The sequence below is a fragment of the Laccaria bicolor genome, genomic scaffold (genome assembly GCF_000143565.1).
Source record: "Laccaria bicolor S238N-H82 LACBIscaffold_17 genomic scaffold, whole genome shotgun sequence".
NCBI lineage: Eukaryota > Fungi > Basidiomycota > Agaricomycetes > Agaricales > Hydnangiaceae > Laccaria > Laccaria bicolor.
The window spans coordinates 97,125-124,017 of NW_001889888.1; the positions used below are offsets into that span (position 1 = coordinate 97,125).

At 47.2% G+C, this 26,893-nt stretch overlaps 6 protein-coding genes across 6 annotated transcripts; 4 read left to right on the plus strand and 2 right to left on the minus strand.

The window, feature by feature from the left end:
• Positions 1-553: 553 nt before the first annotated feature.
• LACBIDRAFT_165213 (uncharacterized protein) lies at positions 554-857 on the plus strand (the record flags this gene model as incomplete). The annotated part of the gene is made up of 4 exons (XM_001882433.1): positions 554-591; positions 645-673; positions 720-737; positions 790-857. Coding segments are annotated over 4 exons (153 nt in total), but the record flags the coding sequence as incomplete, so codon positions are not given.
• Positions 858-964: 107 nt separating this feature from the next.
• Positions 965-3,785, plus strand: LACBIDRAFT_299584 (uncharacterized protein; the record flags this gene model as incomplete). Its single annotated transcript, XM_001882434.1, has 12 exons — positions 965-1,606; positions 1,665-1,689; positions 1,745-1,859; positions 1,919-1,978; positions 2,039-2,411; positions 2,473-2,546; positions 2,599-2,682; positions 2,767-2,898; positions 2,966-3,073; positions 3,140-3,287; positions 3,340-3,645; positions 3,696-3,785. The coding sequence occupies 12 exons, from the start codon at positions 965-967 to the stop codon at positions 3,783-3,785; spliced, it is 2,157 nt and encodes a 718-aa protein (XP_001882469.1).
• A 311-nt stretch (positions 3,786-4,096) lies between these two features.
• On the minus strand, positions 4,097-9,285 carry LACBIDRAFT_328462 (uncharacterized protein; the record flags this gene model as incomplete). The annotated part of the gene is made up of 14 exons (XM_001882559.1): positions 4,097-4,438; positions 4,527-4,754; positions 4,813-4,881; positions 5,163-5,324; positions 5,454-6,151; positions 6,215-7,025; positions 7,059-7,181; positions 7,439-7,475; positions 7,739-7,822; positions 7,917-8,086; positions 8,308-8,396; positions 8,461-8,509; positions 8,650-8,694; positions 8,959-9,285. 14 exons carry the CDS (start codon positions 9,283-9,285, stop codon positions 4,097-4,099), a joined length of 3,234 nt encoding a protein of 1,077 aa, XP_001882594.1.
• Positions 9,286-14,999: 5,714 nt separating this feature from the next.
• On the minus strand, positions 15,000-16,196 carry LACBIDRAFT_299589 (uncharacterized protein; the record flags this gene model as incomplete). Its single annotated transcript, XM_001882560.1, has 1 exon — positions 15,000-16,196. One exon carries the CDS (start codon positions 16,194-16,196, stop codon positions 15,000-15,002), a length of 1,197 nt encoding a protein of 398 aa, XP_001882595.1.
• Positions 16,197-18,506: 2,310 nt separating this feature from the next.
• Positions 18,507-19,466, plus strand: LACBIDRAFT_299590 (uncharacterized protein; the record flags this gene model as incomplete). Its single annotated transcript, XM_001882435.1, has 1 exon — positions 18,507-19,466. The coding sequence occupies one exon, from the start codon at positions 18,507-18,509 to the stop codon at positions 19,464-19,466; it is 960 nt and encodes a 319-aa protein (XP_001882470.1).
• A 2,522-nt stretch (positions 19,467-21,988) lies between these two features.
• Positions 21,989-23,083, plus strand: LACBIDRAFT_328467 (uncharacterized protein; the record flags this gene model as incomplete). Its single annotated transcript, XM_001882436.1, has 5 exons — positions 21,989-21,996; positions 22,139-22,164; positions 22,315-22,376; positions 22,429-22,697; positions 22,783-23,083. The coding sequence occupies 5 exons, from the start codon at positions 21,989-21,991 to the stop codon at positions 23,081-23,083; spliced, it is 666 nt and encodes a 221-aa protein (XP_001882471.1).
• Positions 23,084-26,893: the final 3,810 nt, after the last annotated feature.

Here is a 26,893-nt window from a genome sequence, read left to right on the forward strand (position 1 = left end):
AATTTTCGAAAATGCGGTTTTCCCATTGACAATCCGCATTGGGTCGAGGAATTTGTGGACTGATGAGGGGGATCCATAGCCTGAGGCAGTCTATAGGGACACTTTCCATGCTTACTTTTCGGCACGAAGAAGCTATTTTCGCAGAGGATTTAAAACAAGAGGGGAGGGAAAGTGACCGCGCCTCTTCTGATACGCCCGTCCATCACAAAACAGCGATATCGATCACAGATCAAGTTCACAAGTTGCCTCCTTCCCGAAATATCACCACTCTCAACTATCCTCCACTTTTCTTAGGCGCAAATCGAAAAGCCTTCCCGACTTGTAGCTACTAATGAGATCTGACAGCCATCGAATTTTTTTTTAGTTGACCCATGGTTTCTGGGAGAGATGAACTCTACGGAACGCCTCAAAACATTGCATCCTTGATTCCGAGATGAATCTATCCGAAGTCGTGACGTCATGCCGATGTTTTGAATTAGGAGGGGACGATGTGGAACATCGCATTCTTGCTTGAACTGCTACCATCTCGACGCACACGATGGCCGACGCTGTTTCGTCAAGTACTGACATTGTTCTGTACTTCATGGCAATGTGAGTCGCAGCGAGATTGTGTGGTATGGCTGATTCAGACTTGGCAAATGAAGCTTGTTGCCGCCGCTGCCTGTGTTCATGAGTGCGTTTAAGTCTTGACAATGAGTGGCTTTTCTGACGAAATTCAGAGCGTGGATGTGAAATAGGTGTGCTTCCGCCCCGTCTTCAACTTGCGACGTTTCTGAATTTTCGTCGAAGATCTATGGATCAACATTATTCTCTGCATCTTTGCCTGGATACCGGGGATAATCCACGCTTGGTCTGTATACGCCTCTTCCATATCTGAATAAATTTAACCGCGATTTATAGGTGGATCATTGCACGAAACCCAGGGATTCGTATGTAGAGAGTTGCTGCCTACTTAGTTTCTTGAATGTCATCTGAATTTGTGCACGTGACCGACGTCACCATTCCTCCTCCAACCAGCATGAGTCTGTCCTCATCGCCCTCTTCGTCTGCCGTCGCCCTCGTCCCCGTCTCAGATCCAGAGTGGCAACCCATTTTGCACGCATCCAACCAAGTCGTGCTGTACAACCCCACATCGCACGCACTGACCATAAGCCAATCCTCCAACGTTACAACGGGCTTTCCCAGCACATCCACAGCTCCAGTCAAAGCTTCGCGAGACTGTTGTCCGTATTGTAAACGGCTGTTACCGTCCGCGTTTGACTATGACCCGTTCGATGATTCGGGAGACAGGATTCATTCGCATGATGAGGACGAAGAGGAAGAGGGCATCGAATCGCTGAGCTCAGATCCAGCATATACCTCTCGCGTGTCGGACTACTTCCAGCTCTTAGAAATTGCCAACGAATCCTCCTCAAGGCCGTCCAGTCCACCCGGGCCTACCCTATTAGGTGCAAGCGCGAGTAGTAGCACCAACAACGCGAGGCAGCAGCAATCGGGGACGTCAGCGTTCCCAGCGGAAAAGATGGCGGAGGGGTACTTCAAGACGTTCTTCCAAGAAGAGTATCGTCTGGGAATGGGTGCTAATGGCTCGGTGTACCTATGTCAGGTCGGTTGGATTCGTATTGTGTCGGCTGTGAGGTGGCTGATTCATCTGTGGTGCATAGCATATGCTGGATGGGAACCCACTGGGTAAGGTCGTGTCTTTATTTGGGGTTTCAATGGTTTTGATCTTATATTATAATAGGCCACTTTGCGGTGAAGAAGATCGCAGTTGGCGAATCTCACTCATACCTCCTCAAAATTCTACGCGAGGTTCGACTTTTGGAGCGGCTACATCACCCCAACATCGTTACATACCAGTACGTAGGCCCAATTCTCCTCCCTTCTACTTTTCACTGAACCTGACCCGCCACACCAGCCACGCATGGTTAGAAACAGCCCAATTCTCCTCCTTCGGTCCAAAAGTACCCACACTGCAGTACGTCTCCTTTCTTCCATTCGCCTCCTCTCAACTTACTCACACTATCTCCCTAAACAGCGTGCTAATGCAGTGGGCAGAAGGCGGCAGCCTCGACGACTTCATCGACATTCGACTCGGGCGTAAACCCTCCCACATCCACTTCCACGCCCCAGGTTCCACCGACGCAGACTACGAACTAGGCACACCGGCCCCTCCACCCCTAAGGAGAAGCGGGACTCCAGCGCATACGCTCTCTGCTTCCGATCTCCATTCGAGGTCTGCTAGGATACGAGCCTTCCGGGCTTTTCAGCGCGCGGGCGGCGCGGAGGGCGAGAGGCAAAGGGAGAGGGAGACAAGGAAGAGGAACGGAGAGTGGACGGCTGTCCATTTGCTTAGTGCTGATGAGGTCAAAGGGCTTTTTAAGGATGTTGTGGCGGGGTTGGGGTTCTTGGTGAGTTCTTCCTTTGCTGTTTGTGAAGAGAACAGCTGATATTTGCTTTAATCTCATGAAGCACGACAAATCGATATTACACCTTGACCTGAAGCCGGGGAACGTGTTGCTTACTTGGGATGAAGGGAAATTGATGTATTTCTTTTCTGAAGGACGACGTGATGAATGCTGATGAGTACACGATTAGACCCCGCGCTATGCTCTCGGACTTTGGAACTTCTCGCGATATGATCAACTCTACAAGGCTACAGCGCTCCGGGAATACTGGGACGTGAGTGCTTTCTTTTATCATCATCCTGTCTTGTCCACTGTTGTCAACTTCCGTAATATATAATGATGCTGACACGAAACTCAGACTGGAATATACATCCCCGGAATCTCTGCCCTCCCCACACACGGGGCTCTTGCAGCAGATTGACTCAAAGTCGGATATGTGGAGTCTGGGTATGATTTTGCATAAGCTGCTTTTTTTCAAGCTGCCTTATCGGTGGGTGGTTTTTTCTCCGCTGGGCTGCGTTATGGGTCTTGGTGTTGATGAGACCTAAATGAAACAGGTATGCAGCGGAGGGAGACGCGAACGGGGAGGCCGTCACGGGTGGCTCGAGGGCTGGTGAGGGGGAGAAGATGGATAAACTTGAGAGAGAGGTGTTGGAGTACCCTGGGTGAGTTTACTTTTTCTTCTACTCCTTTTTCGCTACACCATATAAAACTAATATCTCCATGGGTAGATTCAAAACCGCCCCAGGGCTAGTGGCAGCCTTTGAAGCTCGGCGATTACCACGGACGTTCCTCGTGCTTCTTGAGAGTTTGTTGAATAAAATCCCGGCGGCTAGACCATCCTGTGAAAGGGTAGCTGGTGCCATTCGGGAAGGCAAAGTGGGTTTCCTCAGCTTCTTTCTTCTTTTCCCGTCGGCTGACGCTATTGCAGCTTGACCCCCTCCGAGAAATGCCCCAGCATCACAACGGGGCACCATCCTCTCTCGTCCGCGTACGCTCACGCTCGCGATCAGGGTCAGCAGACAAAGTGGTCGACGTCGATGAAGCGGCGTCAGCAGCAACGGAAAGAACGCGATTACTGGGTTTACCCTCCCCCACTGAGGTGTTAGGACCGGAAGAAGGGGTATGGGGAGGGTGGTGGCGCAAGGCGCGGGTTGTTGTGAGGCGGAATTTGGGAATAACGCGGAGGGGGAGGAGGGGAAAGGTGTATTTGAGGGTCGTGAGGGGTGTTATTAAGGTTTGCTTGTATTTTCCTCTTTGTGAATCATATTACTTACGTAGCTACAGGTCGGCTACCTGAGACATTCTTTAAATTGTGCCCTACAAGGACTTGAAATCCTCTGCGAAAATGGCCTCGTATGGAAAAGTAGACACTGAAAGTGGCCTTCTGGATCTCCCTCTGACCACAAATCACTACACAGATCCAACGCGGTTTCAGAAAATTTCGCCCTCCACCGTGATTCAGGAACTTTTGAAGGAGATGTCCAAGTTTCCTAGCGACTCGAACGGCAGGGGGGGGGGGTGTCTATCCAGGCCGAGTTTGCGCGTTCAAGTTCGCGCTTTGCTCTTGAATAAATCCAATGTCACCAGGATTGGTGGGAATGCACAATGAATGTGACCTTGCCGCGAGTAAATGAGGTGTAAGTAAGAGCTAGACGAATATAGAATCCATCCATCAAATTCTACGATTATATAGCATGCGGTTCAACTTCATTTGTCGGAGTAGACCTGAGAACAGAAGAGAGGATGATATCAACTGCTGGATTGAATACCACACCCAAGTTTTTGGGGCCACCGGCGCGAAAGTCGGGGGGAGCCAAGTGGTCACCACCACTTGGCCTATCATCCACAATGCCTGCAAGAGGAAGTTGTTCTATAACCAATTCCGCACTGGGACGGTCTTGAGGTTCTTGATTCCAACACATTTCGATCAACTTCCAAATTTCGTCAGACAAGGTGCTTGTGTCGGCTGGACGAGGTGGCCGAGAGCCTTCAAGCACTTTCATCATGACGGTACAGTCGCGGGGGAACTTATGGAAAGGAAGATGTCCTGTATAAATCTTCATAAGTGATCAGTACCTTCTACAATCCGGTCTTTAAGATGCCGACATCGCTTACTTCATAACAGACGCATGCGAAAGAATAAATATCACTGGCTGGCGTCGCCTTGGCCGATTCGTCAGAAGGTGGGTTAATCAACTCTGGTGCCTGCCATCGCAATGTCCCACCGCTCTGATGTCCTGTAGTCTGAATTGAAGTCCAACACAGGATATCTTCGTCAACAAGGTTGGCCAATCCAAAGTCGGCGAGGCAACCGCGTCCATTACGATTCACAAGTACATTCAACTGAAAGGAAACCAATTATTAGTAAACACCGAACAACTACTGAAGAAAAAGGTCTTACGCCTTTGAGATCCCCGTGTATGACTTGATTCTGATGGAGGAATTGAATCCCTATTATGATATCCCATATCTAAGAAATTGGTCCCTTAGTTCTTACATAACAACCAAGAAAAATTGAGGTGTTACCAGAAGTAGACGGTTCGTGAGGGGATGCTTCCTGAGATACTCAGTTACGTTTCCGTTTTCCATCCATGGAGATACGAAGGAGATTCTTCCATTCGTATCTTCTGGATGATAAATTCCGTAGAAAGGGAGGATGTTTCGATGGGACAAATGTCCCCAAAGTAGGGCCTCTTTAAAGAAAGCCTGTGATGTAAGACATTTGCGGTTATTCAGGGCATAGAGACTTACTTTCAGCAGCTCCTTGATTTGCGTCCTTCGATTTACTTTGATAATTTTCAAGCAAATAGCCTGGCTGCGGGAACGACCTTTATAGATTTCGCCAAAGCGGCCCGAGTCTAAAACGTCGCTGTCCCGTTCAAGATCCGTTATAGTCAGGCATTCGGGATACAACTTCGATAATTTCGAAAGTCGCAGAAGCGCTCCTAAAATATCGTTCCTTGGCAAAGAAACTAGCTCCGAACAATCAAGCAACTTGGAGTAATGAGATTCGTGTTGATACTGAGCAGTCACATGACGTACCGTTTGCAGAAAATTTAGCATCTTCTGAGCGCTCTCGCCCTCAAGCTTGAGCAGAGACTTATAACCAGAGTTGTCCGATGTGTCTGTAAGGATTCGAGCCAGATTTTCACCAACGTGTTTGAGAAACGTTTGAGAAATGATTGCAGTCAAATCCGTATGATGCGTTTCGTCGATTAGATGCGTGTTCACAAAATCGAGAACGCTTTCGAGATGATTCATAACAACGTTTACGCCTTGTATCATAGTCTTGTCTGCAGAGTTTTCAATTTTCATTTTCAAACTAGGATGTTCCCAGTATCCGAGAAGAATCCGAAGACGTTGTTGAGCCCACTGCAGCCGGTTACAATCCACGAGCGCTGCCTTGATATCCATTCCGCTCGAAACCTGTAACAAATATGAAACGATTCGGTGTAACATCAAATCCTCTGGGCAAGTCGTCCGAACAAATACTGGCCACGGGAGGTCATCCCACTTGATAAACACAATGGTTGCCAACTGGGCCCACATTTCTTGATGAATCTTCTCGAGAAGCAAAATGCGGGACTCGGACAGGTCCATTTTATCAAGTCGACATAGGCGTTCTTGAATGCTTTCGGAATGAGGGACAGAGTCATCTGGGAGTGGCGCACGCTGCAGCAGAGCAGCAGATATGGGATTGGTCGTCGATAGGCCGTCGCAGTAAATGTGGCCGAAGCAATCTGCAAAAGTGAGGGTCAGAAGACTTCAGGAAGGGAAGGAATTTCTTTGTTGAGAATACGAACCACTTGAATTCCAGTCCTGGAAACCTTGTCTCGTGTCTTCCGCCTGTTTTCTCTTTGAGCCACCCTCCCTTCTTCCCGGTCTCTTCCTCTTCCTGCCCCTTCCACGCCTCTCCTCCTTCTCGTCGTCGGCCTCATCTGTCCCGTAATCGCCTCCCTCCGCTTTCGTTCTCAACTTCTCCTCCTTTTCCAGCTGCTTTCTTTTCTTCCTCCTGTCAAATAACCTCCGTCTTGCTGTAACTCGTCGACTTAGTGTCTCCTCCTGACGAGGCCACCCTCTTTCACTGTCACTTACATAACCTTCCTCGTCGCTGTACAACGCGTCAAAGTAAGGTCGTAACTGGCGAGGTGGTGGGACGCGCAATGATTGTGTAATCAAACTTGACCGTATCATTTGTGATGGACCAGGTGAATGTCGCGGAAGCTGAGCTTGAGCATGCACGGGATGTTTTGAAACTTCAACTCTGCTGAGTCGTGTATATGCTTGTGAGGCACGCAAATATTGGAGTTGCAACGGGGCGGCTGCAGGTCGGGGCACAATTGGTGAGGGCACGGAATGTTTAACACCACTGCGCCATGTATATGCCTGTGAGGCATGCGAGTCTTGAGGTTGTAAATGCCAGGCGTATACAGGTCGTGGTTGCAAAATTGGTCGCTGAGCTTGTGCGGGCACGGGATGTTCTGAAAACTTAACGCCGCTGGATTGCGTATATGGTTGTGGGGCAAGCAAATCATGGAGTCGCGGCTGCCGCGCAGGGAGTTGAGGCCGCACAATTGTTTGTGTTCGCCCTACTGGAGGTAGTCCGGGAACGCTCTGCGTAGATGGTCCAGGAAGGCTCTGACTCACGTCCAGCATCAGTAAAATTACAAGTCCGGCTTTAGCCGCTTTCACCGCTTTTGAAAGCGTGAAAGCATGAAAGCGTTTCCGCTTTTGGAAGCCCAGGCCATATTGTTTGAAATGGGATTTCCGCTTTCAAAAGGGACAAAAGGGGCTGCAAGTGGTTCAAAAGGGGACCATGAAAGAGGTGCAGCTTTCAAAAGGTGACTTAAAAGGGGCTTAAAAGCGGGCAAAAGTGAATAGATTTCTGATATTTGACAGAAACAATGGTAGTAATTACTACTAGAATGACGCTAACCCTCTAATATGTCCTCACTAACTCGAAATCAGACTCGCTGGAAGGGGTTGTGGCCTGGGGAACCATTGCCGCAACAGTCTCGCCGACCCACTGCAAAGCTCGACCATAGTCCCGCCGTGCTTGCTGTGCTGCGATTGGGGAGTTGTGTAATTCAGATTCGACGTTGCGCGGAGTTGTTCAGCTGGATGGATATCGAGAGTTAGAAAGGAAGGGGGGAGAGGAAGGAAGGACGCACTCAGGACGAGTCATCGTCTAGTAGTTGCCAAGGCATTCCACGGCATCTGCTCGTCTGCTCGTTTCGAGTGAGTAGGCATTGCGAACGTGCTTTTTGAGCCAGACGGTGCAGGCTTGACGTGTCGCGGGTAGAGCCGAGTGGTAAAAAAACACCCACCAGGCCGCCTTGTCCAGATGCGAAGAGACGTCGTCCATCATCACCAAGGTCAGGAGCACCTTCAATACAGTGAGAAAGCTGAAGCTGCGCCAAGTTGAAGTTTTGACGTGCAGGAGGCCCTTGTACTTGGAAATGAATAACACGAAGAATGGCCAGAGTCAGGCGAATGCGTACTCACAGATGAGGGGAACACAAACAACCAAGCGACGACACCCCATCCATATCCCGCACCTCCACCATGATGCGCGTCCCCGGGTTCGGATCAGGGGAGAAGGCTTCATGCTCGGGGTCTAAGGGTGCGAGGTCGGTCAGTGCTGAGCGTAGTTGTAGATGCGGTCGTGCAAAACCCTACGGAGGGCTATGCATGAACTATCAGTCCTCCTTCAGTAAGAAGAGAGGAGAAACTTACAAAACGTAAGCAATAGTCAGTTTCTCTTCCTCGTTGTCCGACTCTGGGACAGCCTCAAGCGGTGAGGCCAGGAACGGGATCTGTGCAGTGCACGCTGGTCATTCGCCTGTGCGACTTTCATTTCGGAAGGGCGAAGCGACCTGAGTGGCGTGGTGTGTACTTTGCTGGTAGCTGAAACCACCATGGGCTTGTGATGCGACGGGAGTGGCGGGGCTTGGGTGAGGCGGGCTGCTGCTTCTGGAATCAAACCTAACGACGGCGATAAGCCACGTCGATGTCATCATAAAAGGATTTGTGCTGGCCAGACACATACCCAATCGTGAAGACATTGCGCGCCAGAGGAGGGGAAGGGAGAGATGAAGCTGGACGTGGTGTAACGGAAAAGTTAACAAGTCCAAAAATTTCCAAATTCGGATGTTCAACATGTCGCGTGATCGACAGTCAACAAGTCTTCTTCTGATTTTGGCATGGAAAACACATCTTCTACCTCTTTAATCCTCACTGAAAATTCATTATTAGATGATAGATCTTCACCCCGAATGCTACCCTATAAAATATATTGATCAACAAATTTGAAAGAGGTCCAAAGGGGGAAAGACCCGAAAGGGCGGGAAAAGGTGCCTTGAAAGTTAATTGAAAGTGATGTGAAAGTGAAAGTGCCTGGAAGTGAAAGTGAAAGGGGTTGTGAAAGTGAAAGCACCTGAAAGTGAAAGTGAAAGGGGTTGTGATTCTACTGATGAGTGGCTTCAACTTCCCTGGGTTCTTGGAAAGTATCAGCTCCGTGCAACCTCATGTACAAAGCTGCACTCACCACAGAAATGCCCCATTCCTCCTCGCAAGCAGCGACCATTTGGTCCTGGTTCCAGCCGAGGAGACTGCCAACCCCCTTCTTGTCCGTGTCCGTCATTATCCATGCCCCAGCATCCATTCGATGGTCTTTGAGGACACTGCGCCACCTTCGTCGTGCATCCTTGCGGAAAATGGTCTCCAGTTCTCTAGGGTTCATTTGAACGTGGTTTCTGCCGTTCCCCTTTCCTCGGTTTTCTCTAGTCTCTTTTTGGAATACATTCCACGCCGCTCGAATAGCATCACTCGCCTTTTCTTTCTGCCTGTCTTGTGGCTGGTGTAGCGGAGCCATAGTAGAAGGTGATAGTTAAGCGCAAGGAATCCCTGGCCTCTGCTGCGCTGCTCAGGATAGTTGTAGTGTAGCACCAACAGAGGTCCACACGGCGGATCCCAATATATAGGCGAGGAGAGACCCAGAACCTGGGAAATCGGTCGAAAGCTTTCCTTATAACTGATAATCCGGTGCCGCAACGTGTTTCTCTTCAGGCTGTACTACTTTTGACCTCGAGTTCTGCTTTTCCCGCCGTTATTCCTGTCCTAAAGAGCATCCCCTTGTCCGTACGTTCCGGAGTTTTAATAGGACGGGCTCACTTTTCTTGGAAATCACTGCACAAACGTCCGGAGCAATTACAGACAAATGACGGAGAAGAAGCAGGTTATTGCGTCTATCGAGCTTCATGGCGGTCCACCGTCTCCGTACCTGCGAATTGATACACGTTTTTTTCATGAGGTCTTCAATTGGAAGCTTGTCATGCGACATTTCATTGTACAGTTGTCCTGGCGCCTGATAACACTTAAGGCAGGGTCCAATGTCACAAGGGGCAAACCACATTTGTCGTGGGGGTGGGCAATCTTGGGCAATGCTTGATCTTTGTATTAGGCTGAGGGCGTCTAGGGTACAGAGCAAGCACATTACGTGCATGGAGAGGCAGTAGGTAGGTAGGTAAGGTAGTGGTAATGTCCTTGCAAAGAGAGCGAGAGATACGGAAGCGTAGCGAGCGATAATGGGCGAAAGCCGTGAGGCTTTCCGTCCCGGCAGGGTGATCCAAAAACTGTGGGCAAAACGAGATGAGCTGCGAAGGTGGGTGGGATAAACTCACCCGTGCAGCGTGTGTCTTGCTTCAGAGCAGAGGAGTCCTCCTGCGCGGGAAGCGTGCGGGTGCTCGATAGGCTGATGCCGATAGAGGTTCTTTTGGGAGTGGAGGGTGGGGAAAAAGAACTGGCCAGTCAGACGACCTCAGAGGGGTGGTGACTGTCGTGGTAGAAAGAGAGAGTGATTTCTACCTAGACCCTGCACTCGTACCTCGCTTCGTTTCAGGGCAAGAATCTTTGTATTAGGCTGAGGGTGTCTAGGGTACAGAGCAAGCACATTACGTGCATGGAGAGGCAGTAGGTAGGTAGGTAGTGGTAATGTCCTTGCAAAGAGAGCGAGAGATACGGAAGCGTAGCAAGCGATAATGGGTGAAAGCCATGAGGCTTTCCGTCCCGGCAGGGTGATCCAAAAACTGTGGGCAAAACGAGATGAGCTGCGATTCCCGAGAGTTAGGAGTCCTGCGACGCGTCGAGCGAGTCTCGGAAATAGTGTTCGAAAGTCCGGTTAGGTCCGGTTATTGGGTGCCCAGGGGCTCTAACCGAGACCGAGACCGGTTAGCCTTTGTCCCGAAACCTAAAATAACCTAACCGGACCGGTTACGGTCGGTTATTTGCAGTTACTAACCGGTTAGGACCGAAAAATAAAGAATTGGTTATAACAAGGCAAATATGGTCATATGTATCTTGATAGATATTATTTCTGCATATTCTAGCTTTAAAACGAGCCCAAGAACGCTAAAATCGGTGAAGAATTGACATATTTATGCAATTATCTACACATTTGAGTGATATTTTAGAGATTTGACCGTAACTTAGTCAAATTTTAAGCGTTTTCGATGTTCTCAAGTGCGTTTTGAAGGTGTATCATAGGGCTGGTTATAACTGGTTATTTAACGGTTAGTTAACCACAAAATAACTGGTTATTCCATTTTCAAAATCAACTAACCCTAACTGCGGTTAGGTTAGTGTTGCGGTTAGGTCCGGTTATTTTCTGGTTATTTTCTGGTTAACTAACCTAACTTTCAAACACTACTCGGAAACCACAACACTAGGAGCAGGGCAGGGGTGACTTACCATGGAGTGGAAAGCACACTACCTCCGGATGTGTGGCATGGTGAGCTTGATGAAACTTTCGTGCACCTCTGGGACTGCCTGCATGTATGGGGCGAGGATCTGTGCATGTTTTGTCAAGTAGATTAGAAAGGCGTCACTGGCCCAACGGCCTTTGACCTTCATGACCTCAAAAGGGGTGCCCCTCAGCAAGTATTCCAGTGTCGAACCGATGCGAATGCCATGCCCTTGACGTGGGTCCAGACCTGCCTTCCTGGCAGCTTCTGCCACTGTGCGAGTGAATTCTGTTTTCGTGAGAGGGCAGAAGCGGCTGTCTTTGAGGTAGGAGAAGAGGTGGGCATCAGCAGGGGGCTTGTTGATGGCTAGGTGGTGTGCGAGGGCTGCCTCTGGGTCAGTGCCGTCCATTTGCTTGGACCAGGAGACGTCCTTGCCTTGGGGAGAGGTCTTGGTCTTGGGGATGTGAAAGATGGTGGAGCGGAGACCGTTTCGGTCATGCTCAATTCGGACGTCAGAGGGTTTGACGTGTGCACTTGGGTCGAAGGCCCTGAGGTTTGGGACCGTGAATTCCCCCAAGCGGGCAGTGGCATAGAAAGCAGTGGTGAGGCAGCTGTATACGGCCACGTCTCGTGGTTTGTCCAGCTGCAGTTGCCCTTTTACTGCAAGTATGAAAGATGGGGTGTAGGGTACCCTTTTCTTCTTCTTTGAGGTGGCTGGGGTAGTTTTCTCCACGGCTCTGAGGAGCGCCTCAAGCTCAGCCACTTCCATCTGCCACTTGACACCGTGAATGAGGTGCCATGCCCTGATGCCATAGACGTAGTTGTCAATGGTGCTGCTGGAGTAAGCACCTGCGAGTGCTGAGATGAAGGTGTGAATGAGGAGCGGGCTGGCTGGTGCACATTGATCCTCTGGAATGCCCTTCTGGTCACAGTAGACGTGGAAGTTCAGGAGGCCTGAACCATACGCTGCTAGGGTGGATTCCTCCCATGACTTTCCCATAACGATGGTGATTTGTCGGATATCGTCTGGGGTTAAACTCGAGGGAGTGTTCATGGCGAACTCACGCCCGCCCAGTGGGGTCCAGCATTGTAGACACTCGCTAGCGAGCACGTGTGGTTGTCTAACAGATGGGAGAGGACATAGGTCCTTGGCGTACCGTGCAGGTTTGGCTGCTTTGGGTATGTGTGTGACTACACGGCGGAAACAGTTAGCTGTCAAGCCATTGCCTTGTCTGGGCGAAGGTGGCTCTGGCGTGCTCTTCGAGTGCGGCATTGATGGTTGTCCGTTCTTGTTGTAGTGATGAGTGGTCAGCCCTGGGGAGGGGAGTGGGTGCTTTCCCCTGCTGTAGAAGGAGCGACTCAGCTGGTGTGAGAGGCACATCAAAGTCACATATGTATTGTTGGATCGATGGAGGGATGACGATGGCAGGGAGGAGGAGGGACCTGTGATAGTGCTCTCCCCAGGAAGGGCCATCTGCAGGATTCTCTTTGCTGGGAACATATCTTGTGTGGAAAAGGATATCTTGCATTTCTGAAAGGGCATGGATGTGCTTGAACACGTCATTCGTGGGTCTGTTTCTGCTTCTGCCTTTCCACCAACCCTCAACGACCCCTCTGTTGTCTCCGAAAAGCTTGGTTTGAGTTCCCCTTGGCGTTGTTGGTGCAAGTGTGAGGATGAGGAACCAAAAGCCAACTGCTTCTGCCCAGCCAATGTCTCTGCTGTTGGCTTTCCACCCTGGCAAGAGCCTCCAGGCTCTCCATCTGTTGCCCACCGTGATCCCAATACCAACTTCAGAGCTAGCATCTGAGTAAGCGTTGGTGTCAAGGATGGGGAAAGGTCCAGGGATGCCTCTGATGATGGTTGGTTGGGTGAGTCTCTTCTTCCACCAGAGAAGATCGCTCAGAGTTCTGTGGGGTGGTGAACGCAGGTGGAAAGGACTGTCACGGTGGCATACTCCCATGAAGGCTTCCAGGTTGGTGAGGTATGCGCGTCCAGCAGGTAGAACGTGGCAGGCATGTAAAAATTTTCCGTATAGCTTCTGTGCTTCATCCAGCGTATGTTTCGGTTTGGATTCCCACTCCAGGATGGCCTGGAGGTATTTCGCCTTCTTGCTCTCTGGTAGGCTGACTGTGCGATTGGTGAGGTCCCAGGAGAAGCCGATGAAGGGGGCAATGAAGCTGAAGGGGATGTCCTTCTTGGTCTCCCATGGGATGCCCAGTTCGTCGGATGAGGCGTCGATGTCCGCCATGCAGTATGTAAACTGTCTGTCTTCAGGGGATCTGTTGGTGTGGTCAGGGCATGGTTAGCTGGTGCCAGTGGACATGACAAACCTGTCTGAAGCTTGTGAGAGGTCTTGGATAGCACATGAGAGATCTTCATTGAACTCCTCATGTTGGTCATTTGGCATAACGTCGCCCTTGAACCAGAGGCGTCCTCCGTCATGGATTTCGCCCCCATTCTCAGTGATGCAACATGCACACTGTTTGCGGCTGGCATTGTATTTGTCGAGGTGACAGCGGAGGATGCGAAAGAAAATGTGGTTGTCCACCCATTTGGAGAGGGGACCAATACCGCGGTGGCGCATGATCTGTGCTCCTGCATCACCCACGCAGCCATAAAGGCCTCCCCCAGAAGCCAGACCAAAACAGTCTCGTGTGTCAATCGCAAAGCTATTGTCTTCGTTGAGGCGGACAACCAGCCCTGGCCATTGTTCAGGCTTGATGGGAATGTTTCTGTACGCCTCCTTGATGTCACGCACTGCTGCTTGCGAGCCTGGGGGAGGTGCCAGATGAGCAGGCAGATGGTGGAGAAAGTACCCCAGGTGCAGGGGTACAGGTCTGAGTCAATGGAGCTGTTGATGGAGGATATGGGCCCCTGAGGGGAATGTGGGGAGGAAAGGTTCTGGATGATGCGAAATTTGCCTGGCTGTCCGGGCTTCGGAATGATGCTGAGAGGAGACATGTGAAACACTCCCAGCAGGGATTCAACCTGTGCCTGGGTGAAAGGGCCAACGTATCTGCCCCTCTGAAACTCAGTGTGCACGATCTTGTTAAACTCTGCCTGGTGTTCGTAGAGAGAGGGTCGATTAGGAGGGACGAAGGTGTGGGTGATGTGTCTGATGCCTGCATCAAAGCCAAAACAGAGGCCATGGGGGATGTTGGGGTATTTTCCTTGTAGACCTGCTGCAAGAAGATGCCGACGCCACACCTCAGGGTAGTAGGGTGAAGCTGCATCAAGCTTTCTGAGCTCGAGGGCAGTTTTGAGCTCCATGAGTTGATTGTCCACATCCAGAGCATTCGTGACGGGAGTCATGGGTGGTGGATGAGCAGCCATTTGGTTGCTGCCAGTCGGAGCATAGGATGTTGCCTGCTGGGTTGACAAGGCGGCCATTGCTGTTCTTCTTGCATCGAGCGGGGGTGCCATCCCACAGGGTGTCAGACTTGCACTTGAAGATGTTGTGGGGGCCACAGCCAAGACAGATGGTGCAGGCGGAGAAGGCCCCATTTCCAGCTGCACCCGCCTGAAAAAACCCCGTGCCAGATTTTGTGACACAACAACGTTTGGTGTCTCTGGTTGGAGAGGCCTGCTTTGGTTGCTGTGGGGGGCTGGGGGATCGGCAACCTCGTCTTGTCATGCGATTGGCAAGGTGCCTGTTCCTTCCCCTGGGTCCTTGATTTGGGGAGGGCGAAGGGGAGCAGCTGCGTTTCTGGCCATGTGTGCAAGAAGCCTGTGTGTGGTCTGAGACAGAGGTCTTGGACATCTGCTCTTCAAGCCTGATGTCAGCCAAACGAGGAAGCAGAGGGGGTGCATGAGGCAGAAAGCAGTGTGCATGTGTATATGTACAAGTTAAGGGCATGTATGTATGTACAATGATGGGCAAGGGCACATATTTACACAACAGTGGATAGTTAAGGCACCATGGGAGTGCATGGTGCATGTGGCACAAGATGATGCACGCAGTGCGTGGGTGCATGTGATGCATGGGTGCATGGTGCATAGCGAACACAGGCATGGGGCGCATAGCACGGGGAGCAGGTGCAAGGTGCATGGTGCGTACGATGGCAGGTGGGTGTACGGTTGGGGTGGGTAAATGTCAAGGGGTGAAAGGGGTGAAACACGGACATTAGTTCTGGTGGGCTGTTCAAGGACAGAAGGGTGCACTAACCTGAGTACCCCTTCATTGCGCCGGGCATTCCAGATTTGGGACCCAATGGCATCGACATGCCTGTCATTGATGGTGCTGATGTCAAAGACATTGTTGTCGTCAGCGCCCCTGAGGGCTTCATGCCATTCGCGCCTGACCTGGGCTTGGTAGTGGAGGAGAACAGTGTCTCCGTCGACTTCGTGGCGCGTGGGGTGGCCCTTGAGATTGAGGTAGAACTCAGCCAGGGCGATGATGAGGTGCTCGGGCCATCCTGCCTGGGACATGTGGTGCAGCAGCGTGGTCTTGGCGAGTGACATTTGGCGCCAGGTAAGATGCTTGTCAGGGATTGCTTTGTTGGATGGCTTGTGTGAGGCCATGGGCTTCAGTAGAAGCGTGTCGTCGGCCTTGGTGAAGGTGAATGCGTCCTGAGTGATGGTGTGGTCGATCTTCAAGGCTTCCATGCATCCATCCTGGGTGAAATAATAGAGCTCGACGTATTCCCGCTCTTCTAGCTTGTGGATGGCGTAGTGCGAGGGGCGAAGCTGCACGGTATTCCCCACGAGCTTGTTGGGGACAAAGTTCTTGAGCTTCGGCTTCTTCTTTTCTTTCTCCTTCCTTTCTGTCTCCTCCACCTTTCTGCGCTCCTCGAGTTTGAGCTGTTGCTCGCGTTCTCGGGCGAGCTCTGCCTCAGCTTCTTCTGCTTTGTCCTGCCTAACTTGTTCGTCCCACGTGGCCTTCTTGGCGTCGTTTTCGATGTTCCAGGCATCAGAGAGGTGGGCGACAATGGCCCCCTTGTCGACTCCTTCTGCTGCAGCGAGGGCGGTGCATAGGGCGTCATATGCCGCTGACGTGAAATCCGGCCTCACTTCCAAATTCGGGTCCAACATAAGATGTGGCATCTGTGTGGTGAGAATTAATGGGCTTGTATCAAGGATATAGGGAGAGTACGGTGTCTTAAAGGATTGGTGCTCAATGAGAGTGGGGAAAAAGAACTGGCCAGTCAGATGACCTCAGAGGGGTGGTGACTGTCATGGTAGAAAGAGAGAGTGATTTCTACCTAGACTGTCACACGCCCTATACTAAGACTGTGCCCTAACCCTGCACTCGTACCTCGCTTCGTTTTAGGGCAAGAATGCATGTGACAGCCTGTGACGGCATGTCACCTGTGTCACGGCACTTCAACCATTTACCCACATCAGGACCCCTGAAAGTTCACTAAAATGCCTGATCTGAGCTTATTTAGGCCATTTTGAGCAAAAATGGCACACTGGCGGACTACTTTAACATAAAATTGTGTTGGCATGCCAATGAAAGATGAGCGCATACATGAAAGGAAGCCATAGGCGGAGTTTTGGAGAAAAAGACTGAGAAATGGGCCCTCAGGGTCCATTTTACTGTCAAGATAGAAAATTCACTTTTGGGCAGAATTCAGACAAAAATTGGCCTTTTTCATCAGATTTTTTTTTTCAAAAAGGACACCCAACTATCCAAATGATGCACAGATGAACCCAAAATTTGTGGGAAATTTTTCACCACCAAGGATCAGGCATCTAGGTGAGATTTCAGGGGTCCTCCCACATCTGCCATTTCTTCTACAACATCCGGATTCCTTGATGGCAGTGTGCTTTGTTCCTTCTTAGGGTAAATCTTTCATGTACAAGCATGTAATAAATTTTATGTGTGCCCAGAATCCCGGAACTGCCAAATCCCCTGCCAAATCCATCCAAATTGATGGCTCAAACTTCTTCATCATGCCATTCCTCCACAAATCAGTTTGGTGATGAAATTCTTTTTCTAAAATTCACTATAATATTAGAGCCTTGCAACCAAATCATTCCCACTTTTTCCCCTCTTACTCAGGACTCAAAAGGGGGCCGCATTTCACAGTTTTGAGAGTTTGAGACCAAAAAAAATGATTCTATCAAGAACAAGTTGTTCAAATTAATTTTATATGAATATTTTGTTATTGAGCCACACCCCAATAATGTGTGGCTGAGCCAGTCTACTTCAACCTTTGGAAAACCACCCAAAAATGCGGTGCACAGCCACCAATTGGGTCACAGTATATTACATAAACCTCCTCAGAGTCCTTTCTCTTCCTCAACACACACTCCATCCCATCTCCTCACATCTGACAGTAAATCTCTTGCATATTGCTTCCCATATGTAAGTATTCTGACTATTGGTAGTCTACTAGGGTCTGATTTGACAGATCTTCAGTTGACCTAGCTCCCAATTCTGATTTGTAGGTCTCTCAGCATTCAAATCTTTCAATAACTTGAAGATATATACCATACTTTGTTATTGCAAGACCAGTGTTGACCTGGTGGTCTCTGGGTTGATTCCAGCTGTCTCATCATAGTTTTGGCTGATCCATATCTTTGGGACTGCAATCTGGGCTTTAGTGCTTTACTTCTGAGTTTTTGGGCTTCATAACTTCTTGAGAGGATGGCCCCTAGATGTTCCTCTTCTCAGAAGGCAAACCTGGCAGCTGCCAGAGAGGCTTCACCTGCTAACAAGTTTAACTATGAAAAGCTCTATGATGAGTCTCAGAAAGAACTAGAAACTGCATTGCATGAGAACTCTGCACTAGAAAAAAGAATTTTGAAGTTGTTCATTTGAGTGGGCTGTGGTTGCCACAAGGATCTCAATATAGTTCAAGGAGGTTATGCAGAACTTGTAAAATGTTATGCAGTGCTTAACATTCCTTGTCCTGCCTTACTTCCTAATCGAGATAATGCTGCTGTGATAAAGGACATTGCTTCTGCAGAGGATGCTCAGACTGAGGCTGAAGCTCGAGCCTTTGAGAAGACAGATCGGGGTGCAATAAAGGCTGCACAGTTGGCAGGGGCAATCTTGAACAATAAAAATGACAAGAAAGGCCATCATAACACATTTCATTTTTGGTGGAAAAAGAAGGTGGGAATTGATTTCAATCATACTGTGAAGCTTCAGCAGCCTTGCTTTTGCATCTTGATAAATTTATTGATTTCTTAACATATGTCAAGGAGAAGAAAGAGGTTATGAGATTTAGTAAAATGGAAGAGAACTTATAGACTGCCTTGCATTGTTCTGCCCCCAAAACAGAAATGGCTGTTCTGGCTTTGTATGCACAAGCAGTCTCACATCCATTCCCCAAGGCTATATGATCTGACCCAAATGTTAATATGCTTGATTTAGGACCTCTACACCATAAAGTGGCATCATTTATGAAGAGGATAATTGAAGATCCATCATTTCTTCTTGGAAATAATGCTACTTATGAAATGGGAACTGCTGATGGAAAGGAATGGCATTCAAAGAAGGTTATTGATGTAGTAAATGAAATAAAACCCTCTTTTCCTCACTTGGAAACATTACTTGTTGCATTTTTCAGAGGTGCACTGGTCATATGGAAAAGATTTACATCTGAATTTGTTCCAGGTGGATTAATTGATGAGGCCACTGTGGAAGAGAAGGATCTGGCTTGGATGCCTGCAACAAATGATGTAAACGAAGGGGCACTTGGCTCCTTCAGAGTCCTTATGTGCTGGCAGCCCCAGTTAACACTGCTACATTACAATGCATTGGCAATGTTTGAAAAAAACAAGACAGAAGCTTTCATGAACAATTTTTTTACTGACCCAGACCATAAATACATCCACAAACTGGCCAGAGATTCATCAGGGGAAGAGGCAAAAAGAAAGAAAGAATTGATAACAGCTGCAGAGAAAAAGATACAGCTGAGAAAAGAGAAACAACAGAAAAGGCAAGAAAAGACTGCAGAAAAGGCGGTGAGAGTATCAAATATTGAACTAATATTTGATCTATCCAAAGTTGATGGCCTGAAAGGAAAAACACTCCATGATCAACTAGATGCCTTCAAGGCAGCTAAAGGACCCAACACTGGAAAGCTTAAGTCCAAAGCTAAGGTTGGACTTATTAGAGAAGCACTAAAACAGGATATTCAGGAGAAGCTTGATGGTACTTGGGTTCCTGGAAATATGGACAGAAATGCTGGTCCCACCACTGATAGTAGACAAAATACAACAGAGTCTGGTGAGGAATTTGATGGTTTAGATGACATTGATAATGAGGAGAGCACAGATGATGAGGAGGAGGGGCAGGAGGGTCAAGTGGTGGTGACCTTGGATATCAATGATCAGCATCCTGACTGGGAGGATCTTTAGCTATTTTCTGTATTTTTAAATGCCACAATAGCTTATATTACGCCTTTGTATGTTCTAGTATTTTATTGTATCAAAAATTTTGTGGCAGAAGGTGTCTGAATGCCCGAAAACAGCTTGGACATCTGTGGGTCAGCATTTTGGATGGTTTTGGTCACACAGTGTGACATCATGCACCAAACATTGATGTGACATTGCCCACCCCCATTTGTTGCCTGGTGAAGAGGTAATAAAAAGGAGATAATTATGTTAAATAGTTAATCTCACATTAATGTGAAAAATGTTCAAATAAAAAAGATTCATTGTTATCTCAACTTTGCAGCCACAAAAAGGTGATGATGTGTATGTCAAATATTTATTGGTAGTTTGTTAGTGCAGGAATAACTGAAAAACAAAAGAAATCTTGCTGGGAAAGGAAGATAAAGAAAGACCCTGTTTTACCTTTGCAACAACAATGAGGCAACTATTTAATGACATTGAAAGATCTTTCTGGCCTGAGGGAACAGAAACAAAGAATTAAAATTATCTCAGGGTCCCTTTGTTTAAGAGGGTTAAATTTAATTTCCTTGATTGCTTTTTACAGTGCCAAGAAAGACCTTTCAATGACATTAAATAGTTGCTTCACCATTGTTGCCCAGGTAAAATAGGGTCTTTCTTTATCTTCCTTTTCTTGCAAGAATTTCTTTTGTTTCTCAGTCATTCCTGCTCTAACAAACTACCAATAAATATTTAACATACATGATATGACCTTTTTGTGGCTGCAAAGTTGAATGAACAATGAATCTTTTCTATTTATACATTTTTAACACCAATGTGGAATTGAGTATTTAACATATTTATCTCCTTTTTATTACCTCTTCACCAGGCAACAAATGCAGTTTGCCCCTTGTGTGTGGCCCGGTTACCATGGTTGTGAGTATAAAAGGAAAGAGAGAAAAGTTCCCAAAAAGGAAAGAGAAAAAGAGAAAAAGGAGGGATTTCCTGGTAACTTTTCTCTTGGTAAAAATTCCAGAAAATTACCACAAAATACATTGATTGTTATACCACTCTTTCATGATACTTCTGATGGTGAAAAATCAAACTATGTAGATTTGGTAGCATTCTCAACACTCAAAAGAAATTCACAAGGATAAGAGGGGTGTCTGCTATCCTTTCCTTCACATTGTTTTGAACCCATGAACCACAGAAATTTGTGCACTGATCCTTGTTAATTCAACCTCCACATCCTTTTTTTTCACACTTCCAACATTTCCTTGCTGCATGTTTTAGACTATGGACTATCACAGGGGATTCAGAAATAAATTTTGAAATTAGAATTTCTCCATAGGTTGACCTTCATCTGGTTTGATTTCAAAGAACTTAAATGGATACAATTTATCTGTGGCTTGTAATAAGTAGTTTTACATCTGTGACACGCTAGCTCAAATTTCCCACTCATTTTTAAAGATTATACTACACTTGTAACACATTACACTTTAGAAAAATGTAACATCTCTGGCACACCATAAAAAAAAAGATCTCATCTGAAGGCACATGATTGCTTTCACAATTTTGGTTTTGGCAAGTGGATCAGTGTATTTTAGTGTTATCCATCCTGTGTAGATTTTTTATTTTTCTGTTGGGTATCCAGCATGTGTGTCTGCCCTGAGATATTATTCTCTTGGTCCTGCAACTGAAATATTTTCAGGTGGAAAAGGGATATTATAGAGCATTGCTTGGTTTTGATCAGTGTAATGACTGCTAATTAGTTGCTTTCCTGATGATGAGGGCTGGGCCACTGGTAGAGTTTATTGCAATATATTTGTGAAGCTCAGGGTTTGAATTTGACTTCTTTGCATTGAGCAGAAAATCTCGAATTTGGAAAAGCTGGCTGTCTGGTGTCTGGTGTCTGGTGTCTGGCTGTCTGGTGTCTGGTGTCTGGCTGTCTGGTGTCTGGTGTCTGGCTGTCTGGCATTTTCCATCACTGCTGGCTGTCAGTGTGCCTTTCGTTGATTCATCACACCTTCCTTTGCCATCGACATTCAACAACACCGTCTAAGGGTACATCCCACTGCTCTTCAGGTATGTCAAACTCCATCTACCTTCATCATTGCTGCCAACAACCATCCTCTCCAGCTTGAGCTTATGCTTGCTAAGTCTCCTCTCCACAAACATTACTATTGCTACCTGACATTCCTTCAAAATGTAGCCCAATTTTCACCATCCAACCTAGTCGCTCTTCTCTTTAGTAGATATGGATCCTTTGGACAGTATAACCTGCAAGTGTGGTCGATTCACCCCTTACAAGCTGTGTCAAAGTGATGCCAACACTGGTAATGTTTAAAAGTCTGGTCTGGTCTGGTTTTTTGATGCCCCAGGGCTTAGACTGTAACCGCAACTGGTCTGCCTTTTTCCCAGAAGTCAAAAGACTGAACCGGACTGCAAAAAGACCGCAGACTGTGGTTTTTTGTGGTCTATAGACTGGTCTTGGTCTTCTTTGGTTTTAACCGGTTTAAGACCGGTCTTTCAACCAATATTTTAGAATTATGAATTGGTAAATCTATTAACATTTTTCTTAGCTTTAAAAATAGCCCAAGAACGTTAAATTCCCTTACGAATTGGTGCTTCTATAAAAAAAGTCTGGTACATCTACTATTTTCAACAATATTTTACATCTTCAACTATATCTTTGTCAGTTTTGGACCAATTAATACGTCCTTGGGTGCGTTTTGTAGGGTATTTAGTGGGCTACAAAAGACTGGTTCACTTGGACTGGTCTTTTTGCAGTCTTTACTTCTCAAAAATGAAAAGACTGGACCACAGGTCCAGTTTTTTGCAGTCTTGGTCCAGTCTGGTTACAGTCTTTTTCCAGTCCTGAGACTGGACTTCCAAACACTAGGGCCCAACAGTAATAAAGGTTGTCCCATCACCATAGTAAGTTCAATGATATTACATCTTGTTCATGATGCTAATGATAAACAATTAGTGCCAAGGCCCCAATTCCAAAGGCAAGAGATGCAACACATTCTGCTGGAAGAAGGGGTATTCAAAATTCCCATTGTCCTCACCCTCTGTTACCACAACACCTTCATTTCCTGCACCGTCACAGGCATTCTGGATTCCTCCCTGCCACATATTCAAAATCACTGTTGTCCCCACCTTCCACTACTGCACCAGTGCCTTCATTGCCTCTGCCATCACAGGCTTCCAGGTCCACTGCATCTTTCCCTGCCACACCACAAGCTATCGGAGGAAGTGTATTCATGACTAGCACCCCTACAGGAAAGCCTCTCTGCCCAATAAGCAGATGTGGGCAGTCACATATTGTGCTTGATTGCAGGTGCTGTTTCTGTTGCAAGCATTGTATCACCAAGGGTGGCTGTGGTTCCAGGACCCATACCAGTGCCCTTTCTTCATCCACACCTACATGCCCAAACCCCATCCTTGCTCAACTGAGTAGCTCTTGCCCTGCCTCTCCCTCACTTACCCAACCTCCTTTGTCAATGACTGGTGCTGGTGATGTGCCACTTTTCCCAGCAGTACCTTCTCCTTCCCCTACCTTTGACCCTCAGAGCCTTGATGCTTGGCCAAATCCACGCTTCAACTCCCACATGCCCAGTGATGTGCCAGTCATTGACTAATCAATGCTAGTCATGACAAGTCAAAAGAAGTCAAAAGTCAAGTCAAATTGACTGTGACTTGGTCACCATTTACTAAATAAGGCAGGATAGTTAGATAAGTAACGAACTTTTGTACGCATGGTCACTGTGATGTGCACAAAAGACTGGAATTTGTGTTTGAAATATTTAATCTACAAGGGAAGGAAGGTCCTCAAGATCAGAGTTGTCACTATCCTCAGGGGGTGTCTTTCTTTTCCGAAATCCAAGTGCAGCTTACAAACAGTGTGTGACTGGTGTACGGCACTCTGTATGATTTCCTTGGTAAGATGGTGCAATGCCAGTTATTAGAATTTTTAAATTATCAACCATACTTGTATGAGCAAAGAAACTTCATTGAGAATCCCTTTCACCTGTTCAGAACTCAGGGGAACACATTCCCATTCACAGGGAGGTCTTATCAGTGCCTCCCCTATTCCTGCAGGAATCCAGTCATTCCGGTGGAATGAAATTTAGTAGGCAGCCCTGCTAATTTTTTCATTCCAGTTAGCTGAAATCCTGCCAGCTTGGAAGGACTGCGGATTCCAGTCCTATTCCAGTGGAATTCTTGTGGAATGACTGGATTCCTGCAGGAATAGGTGGGGCACTGTAAAGTACTGCAGACTAGCACTCCCCAAACTGTAAAAGCTACCACTGGTGGCATAACACCAGGTTGAAAGGAAAGGTCTGTGGAGTAAGGAATGGGAAAGCCAAGAAAATAAAAACCATGTCTTGTATGCCATTTGAATTTGTGCACGTGACCACTGTCACCATTTCTCCTTCTGGAGAGGTGCACCATCTAGTGTTTGCAGGTCCAGTTCAGTCTGGTTTTTTGCCCTGAAAACAGGCAACCATGGACCGCAACTGGTCTAGGACCAACCCAGATATTGAGGGAACCGAACCGGACCACCTAGGACTGGTCTTTTGTGGTCCATGGACCGCATTCAAACTGATTCAGACCGGTTTTTTTGCGTAAAATTTGTCATACCAATATAAACCATTTGTATCTCAATTATTATTACTCTAAAACATAAACTGGTTATATATCATAGTAAAACATATAAATACCCATCATTCCACCAATTCTTAAGAAGTTTAATGAAGGTTTGACATAGCTATGACTGAAACCAAATTACATCTCCTATAGACTGGGGCAAAATGTAATGTGGCAACTGTAAATTATTTGATGCATACCATATATTGATAAATGGTGAGTATATTTTCATACTTAAAATGTCAATATCCAAAAATTGAATCAAGCAAAATGATGAAAGTTTGAGTGAGTTAGAATTGAAGTCATTCTGGTACAAGTTGCACAAACAAGTATTTGTGCCAAAATGGATTTGGTTATATCTTTCTCAGTTCTTAACCGTTTTTGATGAACCAAAAACCCAATTAAAGGTAATAAACGTGGTTACAAGGCTAAGTAATGCATGTGACCATTTAACCAGTTGCAACCAATTTAAACTGGTCTTTGAATGGTTTTAAAAGATTTTTGAAATGAGGCAACCAGCAACCAGACCAACCCCAAATTTGGGCAACTGCAACCAAAAAAAGGACTGGTCCATGGTCCAGTTCAGTTCGGTCCACAGGTTTTTTTCAGTCCTATGGACCAGACATTTAAACACTAGCACCATCTCTAAATGGTTGTGCTGCTTAGTCAGTGCACAGCCACTTCAAAACTGGCAAATCACGCTTGCATCCACTTTGAAATGAAAGTTCAAGGTATTTCAGGCATTCTACCCTGTAGAGTTGTGTATGAAACATGTAACATATAGTATATCAAAATCTAATGCAGACATTGTTGTTGTCTGACTCATAAGTTCTCTCCTGCAGTTTGCATGTTGGTGTCCATCCCAGAAAGTACCTGTCCTGCTATTTCCCTTATATCCTGGAGCAAGAAACCTAGCAACAACCTTAATCAGCTCACAGACCCCCTTGGGCTTTGGCTTCATGTCCTCTTCAATGGCACCCTCTCCATGTGACCTCCACAGAGTCTTTCCCTGTCAACCTTCATGCTTTCAGATTTTGGGACATTAGAGGTAAGAAAGTAACCTCTTCTGTAGGTATATGAGGGTGCCACAGGATATTTGGTGTTATGGGATGTGATCTTGCATAGTCAGTATGCTTTTGATGTGTTCTTGATCATTGATGTGTATTATGTAATCCTTTAATTTGTCTTGTAGCCAATTCCGTGATGAGTAAGCCTGAGGTATGATGGCAAACTCATCTTAGGATAAGATAACATCTGCATCAGAACCAGACATCTCACATACACGTACATACTAATACATGTCTACATTACTGGGAGTGTTTCCCCCACCTTTTGGATCTGGTTCTGACACTAAGAAATCACTTGTCAGTCATCTTCCCAAAAAATTTCGAACTTCTTTCACTCCTCATTGACATTCCTCGCATTTTCTGCAATGACCAACACATTGACTGATCCCACCCAAAATGTGCAGCCCATTGCCCCCAGTGCCCAAGGCACCCAGAACCTGCAGCCTTGTGTTCCTCGCACTCACACCTCCTCTGCAATTATTCAACTATTGAAGAATCTCTCTCTTTCCAATATCCTACAAAGAAATAAGACAATTAAGGCTGAAAACAACACCAGATCTGCCAAGATGTTGAACAACACTCTAGACCCTACTGCCCATCCTCACCTGGGATCAGAAGCTGCTTTGTTGATCACAATTGATCCTGAAGATCTCGCCCGATTGAGGGTCCCTTCCTTCTTTGCTTCTGTTCGTGATTTTGTTTACAACAGCCTCACAAAGCATCTTGCCAATGAAGAATTGAAAGATAAGGATGAAAAGAAACAGAAGGATGACGACACTCTGGTAGAAGATGCCAGGATTTCAAAGAGGCGTTGTATGGATGGTTCCAACCATGTTGAGAGAGTGGTTGGGGAACCCATTTCTATTGAATTCCCACAGTCCCTATATGATACTGAACTTTGTGTGGCAGTTCCACTCCCTTTCTTTTTGACTTGGAATCTACAGCCCTTGGTTGATGAGGCATCAACACTTCCCACCGTCAAATCAAACCCTGTGCCTGGGGAAACCAAGGGGACTTACATCTTATATATAGACAAGCTTTCTAACCATTTTGGAAAGGAGCTCACTCTCACCTGCAGCCAATGGTCCGAGGCTGCTGTGAATATGTGGAATTTTCAGATCTCGAGGGACAAGCTGGGTAGTGAAGGTGAACATGCTACCTGGTTCAAGAAACATTTTAACTCTTTTAACATGCTAAACAAGAGAGATGAGTTGCACAATGCGTGGAAAGTCATGGAACTCAAGTTCCGACAGGACCACTGTAGTTGTCACCTCAAATTTAGCATGACGGACTATGACAAGGCTCTGGGCCTGACTGAAGAAAGCCATAAGCTTTGCAAGGAATTTCAAGAATTTGTGAATTCCTCACAACCGGCAGTTGCGTGGCCTGGCCCGCCTTATTGAGGCAGTGCCACCTTTTCCCAGAGGGTTCCACCACAAGGCCTTTCTTCCTCACAGTCCTCCTCCCAGCCCTTTCCCTTAGGCAGCGGCAAGTCTTCCCCCTTGGCTGTCTGCCTTATCTGCACATATAAGGGGCACACCGTCTTCTTTCACCTCAAGTCCACCACTCCTGCAAAATTTGCTGATGGAAAGGTTGTTTGGGCCAAATGTAACCCAGGTTTTGGTCTCACCACGCCTGACAACCAGGTCCTCTGTATCAATTGGAACATTTGAGGCCCTGACACCACCTCTCAGTGTGCTTCCGTCCATAGTGATGACTGCCTCCACCTCTGTT